General features: G+C 47.7%; 2 protein-coding genes across 5 annotated transcripts; one reads left to right on the forward strand and one right to left on the reverse strand.

The window, feature by feature from the left end:
* Positions 1–1,900: 1,900 nt before the first annotated feature.
* On the reverse strand, positions 1,901–12,195 carry NFKBIL1 (NFKB inhibitor like 1). 3 transcript variants are annotated; one of them, XM_068960754.1, is made up of 4 exons: positions 12,091–12,195; positions 10,679–10,955; positions 2,663–2,884; positions 1,901–2,535 (listed from the first exon to the last, which is right to left on the reverse strand). In XM_068960754.1, the coding sequence occupies exons 2-4, from the start codon at positions 10,941–10,943 to the stop codon at positions 1,946–1,948; spliced, it is 1,077 nt and encodes a 358-aa protein (XP_068816855.1). In that variant the 5' UTR covers positions 10,944–10,955; positions 12,091–12,195; the 3' UTR covers positions 1,901–1,945. The 3 variants fall into 3 exon arrangements, with proteins under 3 accessions (XP_068816855.1, XP_068816854.1, XP_068816852.1); XM_068960753.1 differs by lacking the exon at positions 12,091–12,195 and adding an exon at positions 11,356–11,476 and having other exon boundaries at positions 1,901–2,534; positions 2,707–2,884; XM_068960751.1 differs by lacking the exon at positions 12,091–12,195 and adding an exon at positions 11,356–11,476.
* Positions 12,196–12,487: 292 nt separating this feature from the next.
* ATP6V1G2 (ATPase H+ transporting V1 subunit G2) lies at positions 12,488–13,624 on the forward strand. 2 transcript variants are annotated; one of them, XM_068960902.1, is made up of 3 exons: positions 12,488–12,569; positions 12,848–12,948; positions 13,451–13,624. In XM_068960902.1, the coding sequence occupies exons 1-3, from the start codon at positions 12,488–12,490 to the stop codon at positions 13,622–13,624; spliced, it is 357 nt and encodes a 118-aa protein (XP_068817003.1). The 2 variants fall into 2 exon arrangements, with proteins under 2 accessions (XP_068817003.1, XP_068817004.1); XM_068960903.1 differs by having other exon boundaries at positions 12,848–12,870; positions 13,493–13,624.
* The last annotated feature ends 1,863 nt before the right edge of the window (positions 13,625–15,487 follow it).

Consider the following 15,487-nt stretch of genomic DNA (forward strand, 5'->3'; position numbering starts at 1 on the left):
CCTGCCTCCTGGCCCCAGGGGGTCAGAGGAAGCCAGGGCCTCTAGGGCTCAGTATTTTTATCAGCTTAGGAAATAAGAGACACAGAAGCGGAAACCGTGTGGTCAGAGAAAGTGAACAGCCCTCATCTCAGGGGAACCCCCAACCGGGCTGGGGGCCAGACACCCGGGAGAGACGTTGAAAAGAGGGAGGTCGGGGGGCCAGAGAGTGGGACTTACTTTGCTTGCGTTTTATGTGACTCACACAGAGGGGCCAATGATGTGCTTAAAAACCAGACTGTCTCCCGGGTGAAGGAACAAATCTGGACACCAGAGTTTTCTGTTGCTCACTTCTCAAGCCCCAGCTTAAAGATCCTAACCCCAACTCCACCCCCGCCACTTCGAACTTGAGCTCTTTGCATGCTACTTCCGAAGTCTCCGGCCTGTGAGAGGAACCGGACGCTTGGGCTGCTAACAGCTCAGTCTCTTCTCTGAATCACGGCAGCTTCCTCTCACAGGATCTTTCTCATCAGCCCTCCCTCCTCCTGCCCCCTGAACATCTGCCAGGTCCTGGGAGACCTGGGGCCTGTTGGCTCTCTGTCTTCTCCGAGGGTCTCACACCCACCTCGTGTGCCCATGCTTCCAGAGACTTCCCCTCCCCGTCCCCCATCGCCCTCTGCTTCCACACCTGGGATTCTCCTGTGTAGACCAGCATTCCATTCCAAACCTGAAAAATAAGTTCTGATTCACAACATTCTCTGGTGCAGACATGTGTGGACTGCGCACGTGCCGGCGCACGCCCATATTCTCCTGAGTCCTGCCCCTGAGTTCCTGCCGTGTCCTGCCAGTACTGTGGGATTCCGCCGGTGGTGTAGGGTGCGGAGCTGTCTGCAACTTCCTACCCTCGTTCAAGGGAGCTGAAGAGGGGACTGAGTTTGAAGAGTGGAAGAGATGGTACTCCCGCTACCCTCCCACCTTAGGAACCCTAGACCCTCTCCCACCACCTGCCAGGACCTTTTCCTTAACCTCAGGAAAAGGGAATGTTTATCTGGAAGGCCAAGACTGGGCTGCCCAGAGATGGAGCCCAGGTTTGGGATGGGGGCAGAAGGTGGCTGGAGGAGTTGAGAACTGGAGCCCTGGAAGAGGAGAGTCAGGACTGAGAAGCCCGGGACTGATGGCCTCGGGTGTGGATCTCTGGTTGCCCAAGAACAGACAACCCAGGTTACATAATTTGGCTCTTTCCGCCTCCTTCCCCTGCTCCTAATTTTAGTAGCTGAAATTCCACTCCCCCACAAGGGCTCTTCCCTTCTCCTCTCTGCTTCTACCCCCCATCCTCCCACCACATTCTCATGGTCCCCCAGCTCCAGGTGCCCCCAATTCAGATCATTCAGTGACTCAGCAGAGGGAAAGCCCTGTGTTAGGGGAAGAGGGTGTTAAGTGGGGAGGAGGATGTGGTTCTGGCTGGGGAGGGGAGGGAAACTAGCTTTGTTCCCCTTTTTGCCTCTGTTCACATCTATTCCTCCAACCGCTGACTGAAGAGTGGAGAGGAGCCCAGCATATGAAGGGGAGAGACTGGAGGGCAGACAAGCTGGGTCCTCTTAGCGCCGCCCTTATGGGTGGGCAGGGGGCTTCTAGTCTGCAGCAGAGGGCACCAGTCAGTATGCGCCTGCATGGTGCAGGGGTATAGGAGCTGCAGGTTTTGGCATGTGGAGTGGGAAATGAGAAGTCATGGGTGATGAAAACCACAGTGATGGAAAAAGGCAGAGGAGACACCGGGTGTGCAATGTGGAACCAGGTCTTATTAGGAAATGGCAGAGTCAAGGAGCAGGGTGGTGGCCCGCATCCCCCCACCCCCACTCATTACAAGTTTTGCTCCCACCCCATATCCTCTGCCCTTCGGTACTGGCCTCCTGACCTTAACCTTCCTACTGTCTTGCCCTTCCTGCAGTTTCCCGTTCTCCCCTCAGGGTCACTTGAGGGCCTCTGCATGGCGATTCAGGGCCTGAGAAAGGGCTGTCACGGCTCCCATCACTCGGCCCAGCTCCCAGGTCTCAATCTGGCTTCGGAATCGCTGCAGGAAGCGGTCAGGGTGCCAGCGGACCTGCTGGACCCTCAAGTACCTCCTGAGAGCCCCCTGTTCCTCCAAGGGTGGACCCCTGGCCACCAGTGCTGCAGCCATGGCTTCTGGGTCCCCTCCCCCAGGGCAGGGCCAAGGCACATCACCGAAGCGCCAGAGTCTGCCCCGCCCTGCGCCTCTGGGGTGCTCTGCCCGGGGCCCGGCTCTGGCCGGCTCCGGAGTGCGATCCCCGAGCGCCTCCTGCGCCCTCCGAGCTCGGCTCTCACGCAGTTCCTCCTCCTTGGCCCGGGCTCGCTCTCGAAAGAGCCGCTGCTCCTCCTCTTGCTGCCGCCAGCTGTGCCCGGAGCCCTCGGCCCGTGGGGGTCGGCAGGCTCCCTCTGCCTCACGCCGCTGCTGCTGGCGCTTCTGGGCATGTTCCCGGGCCATGCGATCTGACCAGGCTGAGAAGGACTCGGGTTCCTGGGTCTCATGGGAAGCATCATCTGTTTGGGAGGGCAGGTGGGGGTGGTCTCGGAGAGGCCCTGAGGAGGTGATAGGCAGCACGGGAGAAGGGAGCACAGGAAGCCAGTGGGGAAGAAGGGCGGCTGTGGATGGAAATGGCATCCTTACCTTCAAATCTCCCGATGACCTCCTGCCACTCGTCCTCCAGCTCTCCCTGCAGCTTCTGTCTCCATTCCCGTTCCTTAGAGGCCTCATCTTCCTCCTCCTCCTCAGCAGAATCCCAGGGGGGTCCCCAGCCCAGAATCTGCCCTGGGGTCTCCCCATCCTTATTCTTTATTCCCATGGCAGAAGGACAGCGACTCAGCAGTGGCAGGAAGAAATCCGTGTAGGCTGTTGACGCGAGAGCAGTGAGCACAAATTAGCTAGGAGGGCCGCCATCTTGAATCCGGCAGTTCACTCACTCCCTTGGTCTTAGAACAATGGAAGGGTTGCCCACACGGATGCCTCCTGGGTACTACGCAATCATCCTCACTGACAAATACTTACTGATACTTTACCTCATGAGTAACTGTGGTAGTTTAAAATAGTCTGTCTTTGCAGACCAATTTGGTGTCCTGGGAGCTCCACTACATCAAATGATATTTTCTAGCTTGCCTCCCTTTGCCTGTATATTCCATTTTTTGGCTTGAAAAATACTGTTACTTTATACTTTTCATTGTGTTCCTCATCCAAAACTATATCCTATATAGAATACCTGAACACCCTGATCTGTACCATTATAAATATACAAATACATAATATTTTTCTTTTTATATCACTTTTCAATAAACAGAGAAAAATAAATATTCTCAGGGAAATTTCTCTCAGCCAGCCTTAGCCAGGGGATGCTGAGAGGGTAATAGAGAGGTAGTCCAGTAATGAATTTAAGCCACTGATGTTCCCAGCAGCAAGGCAAACTCTTTCCAAATGACTGCTGACCTAAGGCAGGGGAAAGGGGTTGAGACAGATGCTCCCAACCTGGCTGACAGGAGGCTGGGGGAAACCAGGAAAGGGACTGACATGCCTGAGCTCCCCTCTTCCTGAGTCCTGACCTCAACGCACCTGATCCATTATCAGCTGAGTGCCAACACTGCACCTACCAGTGCCCCCTGCCACAGCCACCAACACCCCCTGCACTCCCAGGACAGAGGAAGGTGAATGAGGCACCCTCTCTTCCTGTAGACCTACTTTTTCTCCCTAGGGCAGGAGGAAGTGGGCCAGCAGTCTTTCAATCTTTATTCACTGATGCTAGAACATACTGGCTGCCTGGCAAAAGGATGGGACAAAGGAAGGGCTGTCCTGTCAATACCAGGAAGGCACAAGAGAGAATGGGTCCAGCCTTGGCTGGCCAAGGCCCACTGCCCCCCACCCATCTCCTGGCACACTGGAGTGTCACTCAACGCAAACCACATCAGGATGAGGGGTGGGGGAACTTCTCTTTAGTACTGATGTGACCTGTCACAAGCCCTCCCAACCTGTCCCACCCAGCAACTGGCCTTGTCTTTCAACAGCTTATTTGCAGGTGTGAGGGTGGGTGGGTGCTCAGGTCTGCATGGGAGGTTTTTTAAATTTATAGGTTTGAAGGAGTAAGGCCTCCAACTATAAAACACTATGACTACAATCTGGTACAGCATATTAAATAGCCACTAAAGATTATGTTGGTGTGGGGAAAAAGCAGGCTGCAAAACTGTATACAGGATCCAATCACAACTGTGTGAAAAAAGAGGCCAAATCAATGGTTGAAAAAACGATTGGAAAGAAATATGTGAAAATTCTAGTTTCAGGGTGGTAGACTATGAGTAGCTTTCCCTCCAAGTTGTACCTGATATTTTAATGTGAAAAGGACATAATTAATATGAAATTTTCTTTTCTTTTTAAAGATTGAAGAACAAATTTAATCACTGTTAACAGCTAGGTGTGGTCCCTTTTCAGTCGTGTCTTGGTGTATATAAACACATATGCACGACAATTTCTTTTCAAGAGTTACATGTTGTTTGGTAACTTTTTTCATTTAGCAGTTCATTTATAATTTCCACAGGAGTATACACAGACTACCTCATTCTTTTTTGTGACTGTGTAGTGTTCCATTGTGTGTATGAAACAAATCTTCCCACCCCCAATAGAAAGACTTTGTTTCCAAAAATGATCAGTCTTATACATATGTGTTTGTGGACTCCTTACACTACTTCTGTGGGGTAGATTCTCAGAAGGGGAATTTCTGAGTCAAACAAAATGTGCAATTTTGCCAAACTGCTTTCAAAAAAATTTGTGCCAAGGTACACCCCATCAAGAAAATAGGAGTGCCTAATGAAATTATAGTTTTATCACTTTTAGGAAACTTTTTATATATGATAAGGAATATTATTCAATTATTCTTGAAATAAACTAGGTAATTAGCAAAGTATTTTAAAAAAGAATATGAGTGTCTGTGAAGTCCTTCATTAAATCTGAATATCACCAACCCTTTAAATTTTGCCCATCTGATAGATTTTAAAACATGACTTTATTAATGAAAGTTTTTCATATTCATATTCTTTGTCTACTTTTCCCTTGGATAATATACAGATAGATATGAGTTATTTATATAATATGGATACCCATCCTTTGTGTTTATTTCACATATATTGTAAATATTTTCCTCTATCTTTTCAAAGTTTTTGTCATTAAATCTGTGTCTATTTTCAACTTACAGATTTTGACTTTTATTTCATTCTTAGAAGGGTTTTTCTCCACTCCAAGATTATGCCCTTGTGTTTTTTCCTACTATATTTATTCCTAGAAAAAAAATTTGTTTTTCAAAAAAGGAAAAAAATACCAAGTACATATGATAAGCAACCTATTACTACCACAAGGTATGTTCATGTATTTTCATTTTTGCAACATAATTTTATTAAAAAAAAAAACCATCAGAGATAAAACTAAAGTTTTCTTTGATACTGTCTTCCAGGTTTTATCTCCCCAGAGAAAACCCTTTCGTGAATTTGAGACTTTCCTGTTGCATTTAGATGTTTAATCTGCTGCAATTTATTTTTGAGTTGGGTGTAAGGTAAGACTATTTTTCTCCAAAGACAAATGGTCTGGTATCATTTATTAAATAGTTCACCACCACCCTCTCCAGTTATTTGAAACACCAAATTTACTGACAATTTAACAGTACGGATCAACTTTTCCCAATGTTCTGTAATTCATATGTTGTACTTTTATACTGGGAAAAATGAATGTGAAAAAAAGCTTTGTGGCGTAAACACGTACTTCATCTTAGTGATGGAAGCACTGTTCTTCACCCCAAAATGAGACACGATTTCTGTCTTAATGAGATGTTGATACTAATTGGCACAGAACACTTAAAAAAATGCCAGATCAGTGGTTTATATTCAGTGATGATTGAGATGCAGAGGAAGAAAAGGTAACAGTGGGCGGGCTGGTAGGAGAGGGCTTCTAGCAGGAGGTGGGGGCCTACACTGGGTTGTGAAGGGAGAAAAACTTAGCAAGGTGGAAAACTTACCAGGGCGGGCAGGAAGGCGACAGGCAAGAGGCAGATAAAAGACAGACCTGCTTGTTGAAAACAGGCTCGGGGTCACTGAAGACAGTCATGGAGCAGGAGTCTCAGGTTTGTGGGTGTGCCGTGGGAGGTTAAGTTGGAAAGGCAAAAGGAACGTAAACCGGATGGCCCAGTCATCTGTAAAGCAGGGCCACAGCCTACTTCTACTGAGCAGATCAAAGTGGGTAATGGATGGGAAATGTCTCACACTGTGCTGGCACAGGGCAGAGGTGCAGTGAATGCTACACAAAGGAGATAAAAACAAAAAAATCAAGCTGGCTTTGGACTTATTCTTTTTGCAAAGATGGTGACAAAACGACCCTGTTTGTCATTGTTTACTCATTCTTGCTGAAGGCAGAGAATGGCTATTGTTGGATTAAGGTATGTTTATACAGGGTCTCTGACAGCTAAGACCACCTCCCTAGGAAGTGTTACCAAAAGCCTCAAAGGTAGTGGCCATTTACTGGCATCTCACTGGGTGTGACAACCCAGCCCAGCCAATTCAGAACGAAGTGACACATCCCTTGGACCCACCATGGGAACTGAAGGGAAATCTACCCTCCCCCAGAAGATTCTGGGTCATTTCACCTGTTCAAAGAAAATACCTGGATTTTAAGGCAGAATGGTCCCTAGAGATGGGCCTTCCTACCAAGGAGTTAGAAGGCCACCTGGTGGTAAGGATGGCAGGGGACCAGGAGGAAGGAAAGCCTGAGAGGGCCTGGAAGTGACCTGAGTGTAGGTGAAATTTCAGCAAGGTCCTGAAGTTTCTGGGCCCTGTTTTCCTCCTCCTTAAATGGAACCATAATATCAATCTCACATGCTTCTTAGAATTCAATACAGTGAAGGAAGCACCTACCATAAAAGACATTTCTGTCACTAACGAAGCCTTAACCGAGTAATAAAAGAATAAAAATAACAGCACTTCTCATCTTTTGCTGTTGTTTAGTCACTAAGTTGTATCTGACTTTTTGTGACCCCATGGACTCTAACCCGCCAGGCTCCTGTGTCTGTAGGACTTTCTGGAGAATACTGAAGTGGGTTGCCATTTCCTGCTCCAGGGAATCCTCCCGATCCACGGATCGAACCCACATCTCCTGTACTGCAGGTGGATTCTTTACTGCTGACTGCTAGGGAAGCCCTACTTATCATCTAGTGAATACCAAAACTGCACCAAGTGCTTGCCTCACTCGCCACAACCTCCATTCTAGAGAAGCAAATTAGGTTCACGCAGGCTAAACTGGAGAGGGCTTGACACACAGCCCATTAAGCGGCAGGGCTGGGACTTAACGGGGTCTGAGGTCTGCCTCGGGGCATTCTGCTCCGTTGTCATATACAGTATCAACTGTCAAGTTGGGTGCCTGCACTTTGTAAACCTCGTCTCTTTGTTCTAAGTTTAAAAAATATCTGAATAGGTCAGCCTATCTCACTATGTTAGGGGAATTAAACAATAGGGGATTTTTGACTATATGGGGGAGGTTTCGGGGTGTAGGTGAGGTTCCTGTACATTCTTGGGGAGCTGGGGGGGATGACAGTAGCAATTAAACTGAATTCAGATTGCTCATCCACCAAGAGATTTTCATCTAACGTTCTTACTCTAGAAGGAAAGTCTCTAAAAGGGGAGATGGCGTTTCACCTGTTATTTTCTTAGGGAGAGCTGCACCTCTTCTGAGCTGCCTCCACTGCCACTACAGTATCAACAAGCCCCCATCAATATCAAAGGCTTTCCAGAATGCAGATATTTGGGGGATTTGATAAGAGCTGATCTGAAAGTACACATAGTTGACCCTCCATAGCCTCAGGTTCCACATCTGCAGAGTCAACCAACCACAGACCTAAACTATTCAGGGGGAAAAAAAAAATTCCATAAAGTTCTATAAGCCAAAACTTGAATTTGCAGTTTGCCTCCAACTATCTACATAACATTTTCATTGGATTAAGTATTTTAAGTAATCTACAGGAAGATAGTGCATAGGTTATATGCAAACATCACACCATTTCATAAAAGGGACTTGAGCACCTGCGGATTTGGGTATCCTGGGAGTGGGGGGTTCTAGAACCAATCCCTCTCAGATACCAAGAGACAATGGTACACTGTATATCACGTAGTCTGGGAGAGCATGGCTAGCCCTGTAACCAAACATGTGAATGTTTCTGCAGTGAAATGTATGAATATTAACATCAGTAGGATAACAGCATATCATAAATAGCTTAGCTTCAGGTTAGGTTAGGTTTTTGTCACCAAATGAGTTTGGTGGCAAGCTGATGAAAAAATATGGTTCTTAGAGTGTTTCTGAGTTTCAGAACTGTGGGTAAAGGAGTATGGATCTATTAATACCCACAGGAACAATGGCCAGTTTCTAGAGTGCTTATCATGTGCTCATCACAACAAACTGTGGAAAATTCTGAAAGAGATGGGAGTACCAGACCACCTGACCTGCCTCCTGAGAAATCTGTATGCAGGTCAGGAAGCAACAGTTAGAAATGGACATGGAACAACAGACTGGTTCCAAACAGGAAAAGGAGTATGTCAAGGCTATAGATTGTCACCCTGCTTATTCAACTTACATGTAGAGTACATCATGAGAAATGCTGGGCTGGATGAAGCACATGCTGGAATCAAGACTGCCAGGAGAAATAGCAATAACCTCAGGCATGCAGATGACACCACCCTTATGGCAGAAAGTGAAGAAGAGCTAAAGAGCTTCTTGATGAAAGTGAAAGAGGTGAGTGAAAAAGTTGGCTTAAAACTCAACATTCAGAAAACTAAGATCATGGCATCCAGTTCCATCACTTCATGGCAAATAGATGGGGAAACAGTGGAAAGTGGCAGACTTTATTTTTTGAGCTCCAAAATCACTGCAGATGGTGACTGAAGCCATGAAATTAAAAGATGCTTACTCCTTGGAAGAAAAATTATGACCAACCTAGACAGCATATTAAAAAGCAGACATTACTTTGCCAACAAAGGTCTGTTTAGTCAAGGCTATGGTTTTTCCAGTGGTCATGTATGGATGTGAGAGTTGGACTGTGAAGAAAGCTGAGCGCTGAAGAATTGGTGCTTTTGAACTGTGGTGCTGGAGAAGACTCTTGAGAGTCCCTTGGATTGCAAGGAGATCCAACCAGTCCATCCTAAAGGAGACCAGTCCTGGGTGTTCATTGGAAGGACTGATGTTGCAGCTGAAACTCCAATACTTTGGCCACCTCATGCGAAGAGCTGACTCATTGGAAAAGACTCTGATGCTGGGAAGGATTGGGAGCAGGAGGAGAAGGGGACGACAGAGGATGAGATGGCTGGATGGCATCACTGACTCGATGGACGTGAGTTTGAGTGAACTCCGGGAGTTGATGGACAGGGAGGCCTGGCGTGCTGCGATTCATGGAGTTGCAAAGAGTCGGACATGACTGAGCAACTGAACTGAGCTATCACGTGCTGGGTGCTTCATTATGTACTGTATCAGTTGATGCTAAAAACATCTGTCACAACATGGGTGCTTTGAACACAGGTGTTATCACTGTGCAATTCTACAAAGTACCACAGAGCAGAGACTATCTAGTTAGGCTGCTGGGATACAATCCTTGCTCTACCACTTAAAAGTTGTCTGACTTTGGCAAATTTACTTCTCTGTGCTGTTTCCTTATCTGAGAAGTGAAGGTTGATGTTAGTGCTTATATCTTCACAGGGTAGTTGTGAGGATTAAATGAGTTGCTTTGTGAGAAGTGCTTGTGTGCTTAGTCCCCCAGTTGTGTCTGACTCTTTGCAACCCCATGCACTGTAGCCCGCCAGGCTCTTCTGTCCATGGGGATTCTCCAGGCAATAATACTGGAGTGGGTTGCCATACCCTCCTCTAGGGGATCTTCCCAACTCAGGGATTGAAACCAAGTCTCCCTCACTGCAGGCAGATTTTTTACTGTCTGAGCCACCAGGGCAGCCCTAAATGAGTTGCTTTGTGAGAAGTGCCTGGCACACAGCAAAGGTTGCTACTAATTAATTTTGCACGGGGACAAATTAAGCATCAGGAAAGTTTAGTTACTTGCCCAAGAACACACAGCTGTTAATTGTGGAGCTGGGATTTGAATCCATGCATTGTAACTGCAGAGAGTACCCTCTATCTTACTTTTCATACTACAAGCAAACAACCAGTTAAGAGAAAGAAGTAGCTACTAACCTAGATATTGTGGCTCAGACCATATAGAAACTGCTTGCAATGCAAGAGACCCGGGTTTGACCCCTGGGCCAAGAAAATCCCCTGGAGAAGGGAATGGCAACCCACTCCAGTATACTTGCCCGGAGAATCCCATGGACAGAGAAGCCAGGTGGACTACAGTCTATGGGGTTGCAAAGAGTCGGACCCTACTGAGCAACTAACATACAACAATCTAGAGAGATGTGAAGCTTGAGTACTAGTTGCTGTTTGGGTAATGTTGGGCTCCTCAGACAGTGGTAGCTCAGTAATGTGAAGGCATAAATGATAGCCATAAGCCAACTTGGTCAAATACTTCCCTGAGTCCCAGGACCAAAAAACTAGCTTATTTCTTCTACCACTGGCCTTCATCTCAGACCCCATCAGTCGCTCATGACCTTGTTCCCCACCAGGCAGACTCACCATCAGGGCCCTGGCGGGCAGCGGCATGCAGCGCCGTGTCCCCATGGCGGTCCTGGTGGGCAGGGTCAGCCCCAAGCCGCAGCAGAAGGCACAGGGCAGGGGCATCGTGGCGGGCGCATGCCCGGTGCAGAGGTGGGGGCTGCCCAGCATCTACATCAAGGCCTGGGTGTCGCTGGAGGAGGGCTTGGGCCCGGACCAGCCGTCCTGCAGACAAATAGCGACGGAAGCGACGCTCTCGGCGTTGGCGACGGGAAGTGGAGGCCATGGAACTCTTGGGCTGAGGAAGAAGGATAAGAAGGCAGCAGTCAGGACCCCAGCCTTGGATGGTCCCTCCCCCTCCATCTCTGGCATTCTCTCTGTTTCTCCCTTCGGTTCGCCATTGCTTCTGACAATTTTCAACAAGAAATGAGGCCAATCCGAACCCTCATCCCTTTACCAGATGAGAAGTTTGAAAAAAATTTTGAGGGGCGCTGGGGTCACATTTTTTTTTTAATGTAAAATTTGAGAAAAGGATAAATGATTACTTAAAGGCTCATTAGCCCAGGTAAATTTCCATAAAGGATTTTGTTATATAATACAAAACAGAATGATGGGGGGAATTTTTATCAATAGATACCTGAATTTTAAAAAGTCACAGACAATTTCAAATAATGATCTAGAAATTGAATAGAATGTACCCGGCAGACAGATGTAGAGGCTTCTCCCTCTGGGACTTGGGGGGAGGGGTTACTCATCAGACCTGCCCCCCCCCGCCCCCAAAGTACCCCCGGAGCAGTAGGCCCGAAGCCCGTGTTTAAGAAGCTCGGAGGAAGGGAGGCGGGAAGGGCGGAGACACTCTAGACTGACGGATGTGGCGCAAGCCGAGAAGCAGGTAAAGGGCGGAAATGAACTGTACGGCGTGTTACCGGATGTCGTTCCTCCCCGAGGGGGCAGGAGGTGTTTCCTTGGCCCAACCTCCGGGGGGAAACTAGGGAATTTAAGATAAAGGGTCCGTCTGAAACCGGAAGTCTGGAAGACAGGCGAGGAAAAGGAACAGAGGCCCAGGCTCTTGGGGAGTTTAACCCCGCCTCCTTCAACTGGGAGGAGAGAGGAGATGGTTCAGTGATAGACGAAAAGATGAGACGAGAGAGAAAACAGAGGAGATAAAGACAAGAAAAAAACCAAATGCAAAACTAAACCCCAAACCACAGTAAGGCCAAGGAAGGGACAGATCATAGAAGAAAAATACAGTAAAAGACAAGGAAAACAACTGTAGGACAAAGCAAATGAGATGAATGGAGAAATTTGGAATTGGAAAGATGTAGCGAAAAAAGATGGAAATGGGAGGGAGAAAAAAGAGGGGAAGAGAAGTTGGAAGTGTTCAGAGAAGCCCAGATATTCTATTCCCAACATACCACGCATAATTTCCTTACCTCCTCACCCCATTCTCAATCTCTCTCTGCCGCCTTCTTTCCTAAACATTCTTCTTTCGGCCGCCGCCCCCCATTTCTTCCAACGGGGAAAGCTCTGCACCTGCTGTATTTGGCGGGCAGCTTTGGACCTGGTCTCTGCTGCCACCAGGCGGTAATTCTGAGTACTGCCAGTGTGAGAGGTGGGAAAGGAGGACCAGTCATCAATGGGAGGATCAGTTTGGGGGAGACACCCGGCACAGGAGGCTGAGCGAAAAGGGGAGCACTAAGACCCAGGGGGAGTGAAAGTCTGCAGCAAACAGCTGAAGGAGGATTAGGCGTTGTGGGGAGAGGGAAGAGGGGGAGCCATCTGGTACCTTGGTGGCTTCTGAAACAAACAACATCGGTCTTAACAACAGAAATGGCCAGTCAATCCCAGGGTATCCAGCAGCTCCTGCAAGCCGAGAAGCGGGCGGCTGAGAAGGTGGCAGATGCCAGAAAGAGTGAGTCTCATTTTTTCCTTAGAATTCTGGAGAGAAAATTGGAGGTAGAGGGACAGCAGACATTTGAGTCCTTGGGATAACCCAAGACTGATGGAGAGAGAGCTGGGGGCTGCGGTTGCTTTTAGGAGGGAAGAAATGGGTGGGTGATGAGAATCCAGTTCTTGGCTGACAGAGAGAAGGCAGTAACTTTGGGGGAGAGACTGACCCCCTACTCTCACAGTGTGTGTGTATGGGGCAGGGGTCCTACCCCCACTTTCAGTCCGTCCTTCTGCCTCCAGGGAAGGCCCGGCGTCTGAAGCAGGCAAAGGAGGAGGCACAAATGGAGGTGGACCAGTACCGCAGAGAGAGAGAGCAAGAATTCCAGAGCAAGCAGCAGGCAGTGAGTCGTGGGGGAGTTGAGATGGGACCCCCAGTGTGCATGTTGGTGGGTATATCTGGTGGGATGTGTCCAGGGTGATTCCACAAGAAAAAAGGTGGTCAAGGGTCGCTGGTGAGGTCAAGCTTAGTTGTATGTAAGAGAGTTTGGGAGTTTTGAAGGACTCGTGTAGCTGGTGGAGGTGGGGGAATGGCTGAGGTCTATGCAGGGTATGATGACATTTGGGGGGGAGGGCAGAGTTTTATGGGCACAGATGGTGAGGATCCTACAGTCTGTTGTAGGATGATGCTGCATGTCAGATCTTAGAGGAGAGGGCATAATGTTGGTCTCTTTGGTGTCCAGATATTTCTGTGGATGCGAGTGGTGTCTATCTAGATATTTCCAAGGGTGGGCATGACTCTGGAGAGGGCCTTGCTCCAGGACCCTTCCTTCCACGTGCCTGGATGCTTCTTTCTCTGTTTCTGCTTTTTCTTTTCTCTCTTCCACCCTTTCTCCCACTCTGCAGGCCATGGGCTCCCAAGGGAACTTGTCAGCTGAGGTGGAGCAGGCTACAAGGCGCCAGGTGCAGGGCATGCAGAGCTCCCAGCAAAGAAACCGTGAACGTGTCCTGGCCCAGCTTCTCGGCATGGTCTGTGACGTCAGGCCCCAGGTCCACCCCAACTACCGGATTGCTGCCTAGGACCTAACCTAGGGCCTGACTCCTCCCCCCAGTTCCCTCCTGCCAAGAAATCCTCAAGTCAAAACCAACTTCCACCATAATCCTTCTCTCCCTTGCATTCCCTAGAAATTCTAGGAAGCAGGATCCAGTGATTCTCCTGTGAAACTTAGACATACCCTGCTCAGACCAGAATCTCCTTATTGCTCCTTTACCAGGACCGTGTAAACTGCCAAGTCACCTTCACTCAGATCCTTTGTGAAATTTGTAGCTTGGAGAAGTAGGGATGTGGAAAACACTGACTTCAGGGCCAGGCAGGCTTGGGTCCCTCTCCTGACTTTGCCACTTGCTGGCTGGGCAACCATGACAAGCTACTTAAACTGTAACTCCCATGCCCTTTGGAAGGCTGGAATAATGCTACCTTGTTGTTGCATTAACTAGAAAGCCTTCTGTAAAGAGCCTAGCATGGCTTCTAGTAGCTGGATTCAATAAGTGACAAATCTGTGATATTATAATGACCCCCTGCTCACCTGCCAAAACCTAAACACAGCTGTTTTCTCACTTCTGTCTGTGGCTTTCTAATTCTACTCATTCATCTTGTGACCCTCCTAATTCTCTAGAGAATTGGTTCTTCCAATCTTTCTTTTCCCAAAGACATTATGATCCCTAAAAAGATGAAATGATGGCTTTATTTAGCTTCTCTATTGTGGTTCCAGGAAGCTGTTTGCATTTTTTAGCCTTTTTGTCTCTCTTAAGTTGGTCTTTCTCTTTACTGGTTTTCCCCCATTTCCTATTTCCCCAAAGAACCATCAGTTGCTTACTGCTTCCTGAGATCTAAAGTGATGTTGTGTCCCCTTGTGTGCATGATCTTCCTTTTACATCCTCAACACTTTCCCTTTGTAACAATAAAAGTGTCAATAAAATAATTATGGGCAAATCAACTGGTGGGTTGAGTCAGCTTCCTTTTGCTTCTCATTTATCATTTTCAATCATTTTGTTCCTTGCTTATGTATTCCCCACTCAAAAGGGATGTCCTTTGAAGCTTGTTGGAGAAACAAAAGCAAATGGCACGTAAGTTTTTCTCCTAAGTGAGAAACACATAGCTCCTCCTTTGCAAACCTGAGGACTGTAGATGGTAACTAGAGAGAAAATCTGAGGGGTAGTAACATTGCTTTGGCATTACTTTGTAATGCTGTTACTTTTTAAAGTAAAGTAAAGGTAGTAACATTACTTTGGCCACCTGATGCGGAGAGCTGACTCATTTGAAAAGACCCTGATGCTGGGAAAGATTGAGGGCAGGAGGAGAAGGGGACGACAGAGGATGAGATGGTTGGATGGCATCACCGACACAATGGACATGGGTTTGGGTGGACTCCGGGAGTTGGTGATGGACAGGGAGGCCTGGCGTGCTGCAGTTTATGGGGTCGCAAAGAGTCGGACACGACTGAGCGACTGAACTGAACGTTGCTTTGTTTCTCTTCATAGCATTTATTCGTACTTGACATGTCTCCCCTGTTAAATGAACTCTGTGATGATAGGGCTGTTCATTGCTATGTACCCAGATCTTAGGCTAGCACTTGACGCAGGACTGGCAGTTGATAAATGCTGTTGAAAAAAAGATATTGTGTGTTGGAAAAACTGCCCTTCTGTAACATCATCCTTGAATCACTGTTATTTCTTTTGGCCACAGAAAACGAGCCTTGAACCAATGAGGTTATCTATAGGGTATTTATTAAGCACTCTTTAATCAGGGAGATGGGATACAGTAGAGAATAAAGAGGTGTCTCCATTCTAGCTCTGTCACCTTGCTAGCTGTATTACTTTGGACATGTTTATTTCTTTGAATCTGTTTGCTTGATATAGAATGGGAATAATGGTACACCTTGG

Source organism: Capricornis sumatraensis, chromosome 22 (genome assembly GCF_032405125.1).
Source record: "Capricornis sumatraensis isolate serow.1 chromosome 22, serow.2, whole genome shotgun sequence".
Classification (NCBI taxonomy): Eukaryota; Metazoa; Chordata; class Mammalia; order Artiodactyla; family Bovidae; genus Capricornis; species Capricornis sumatraensis.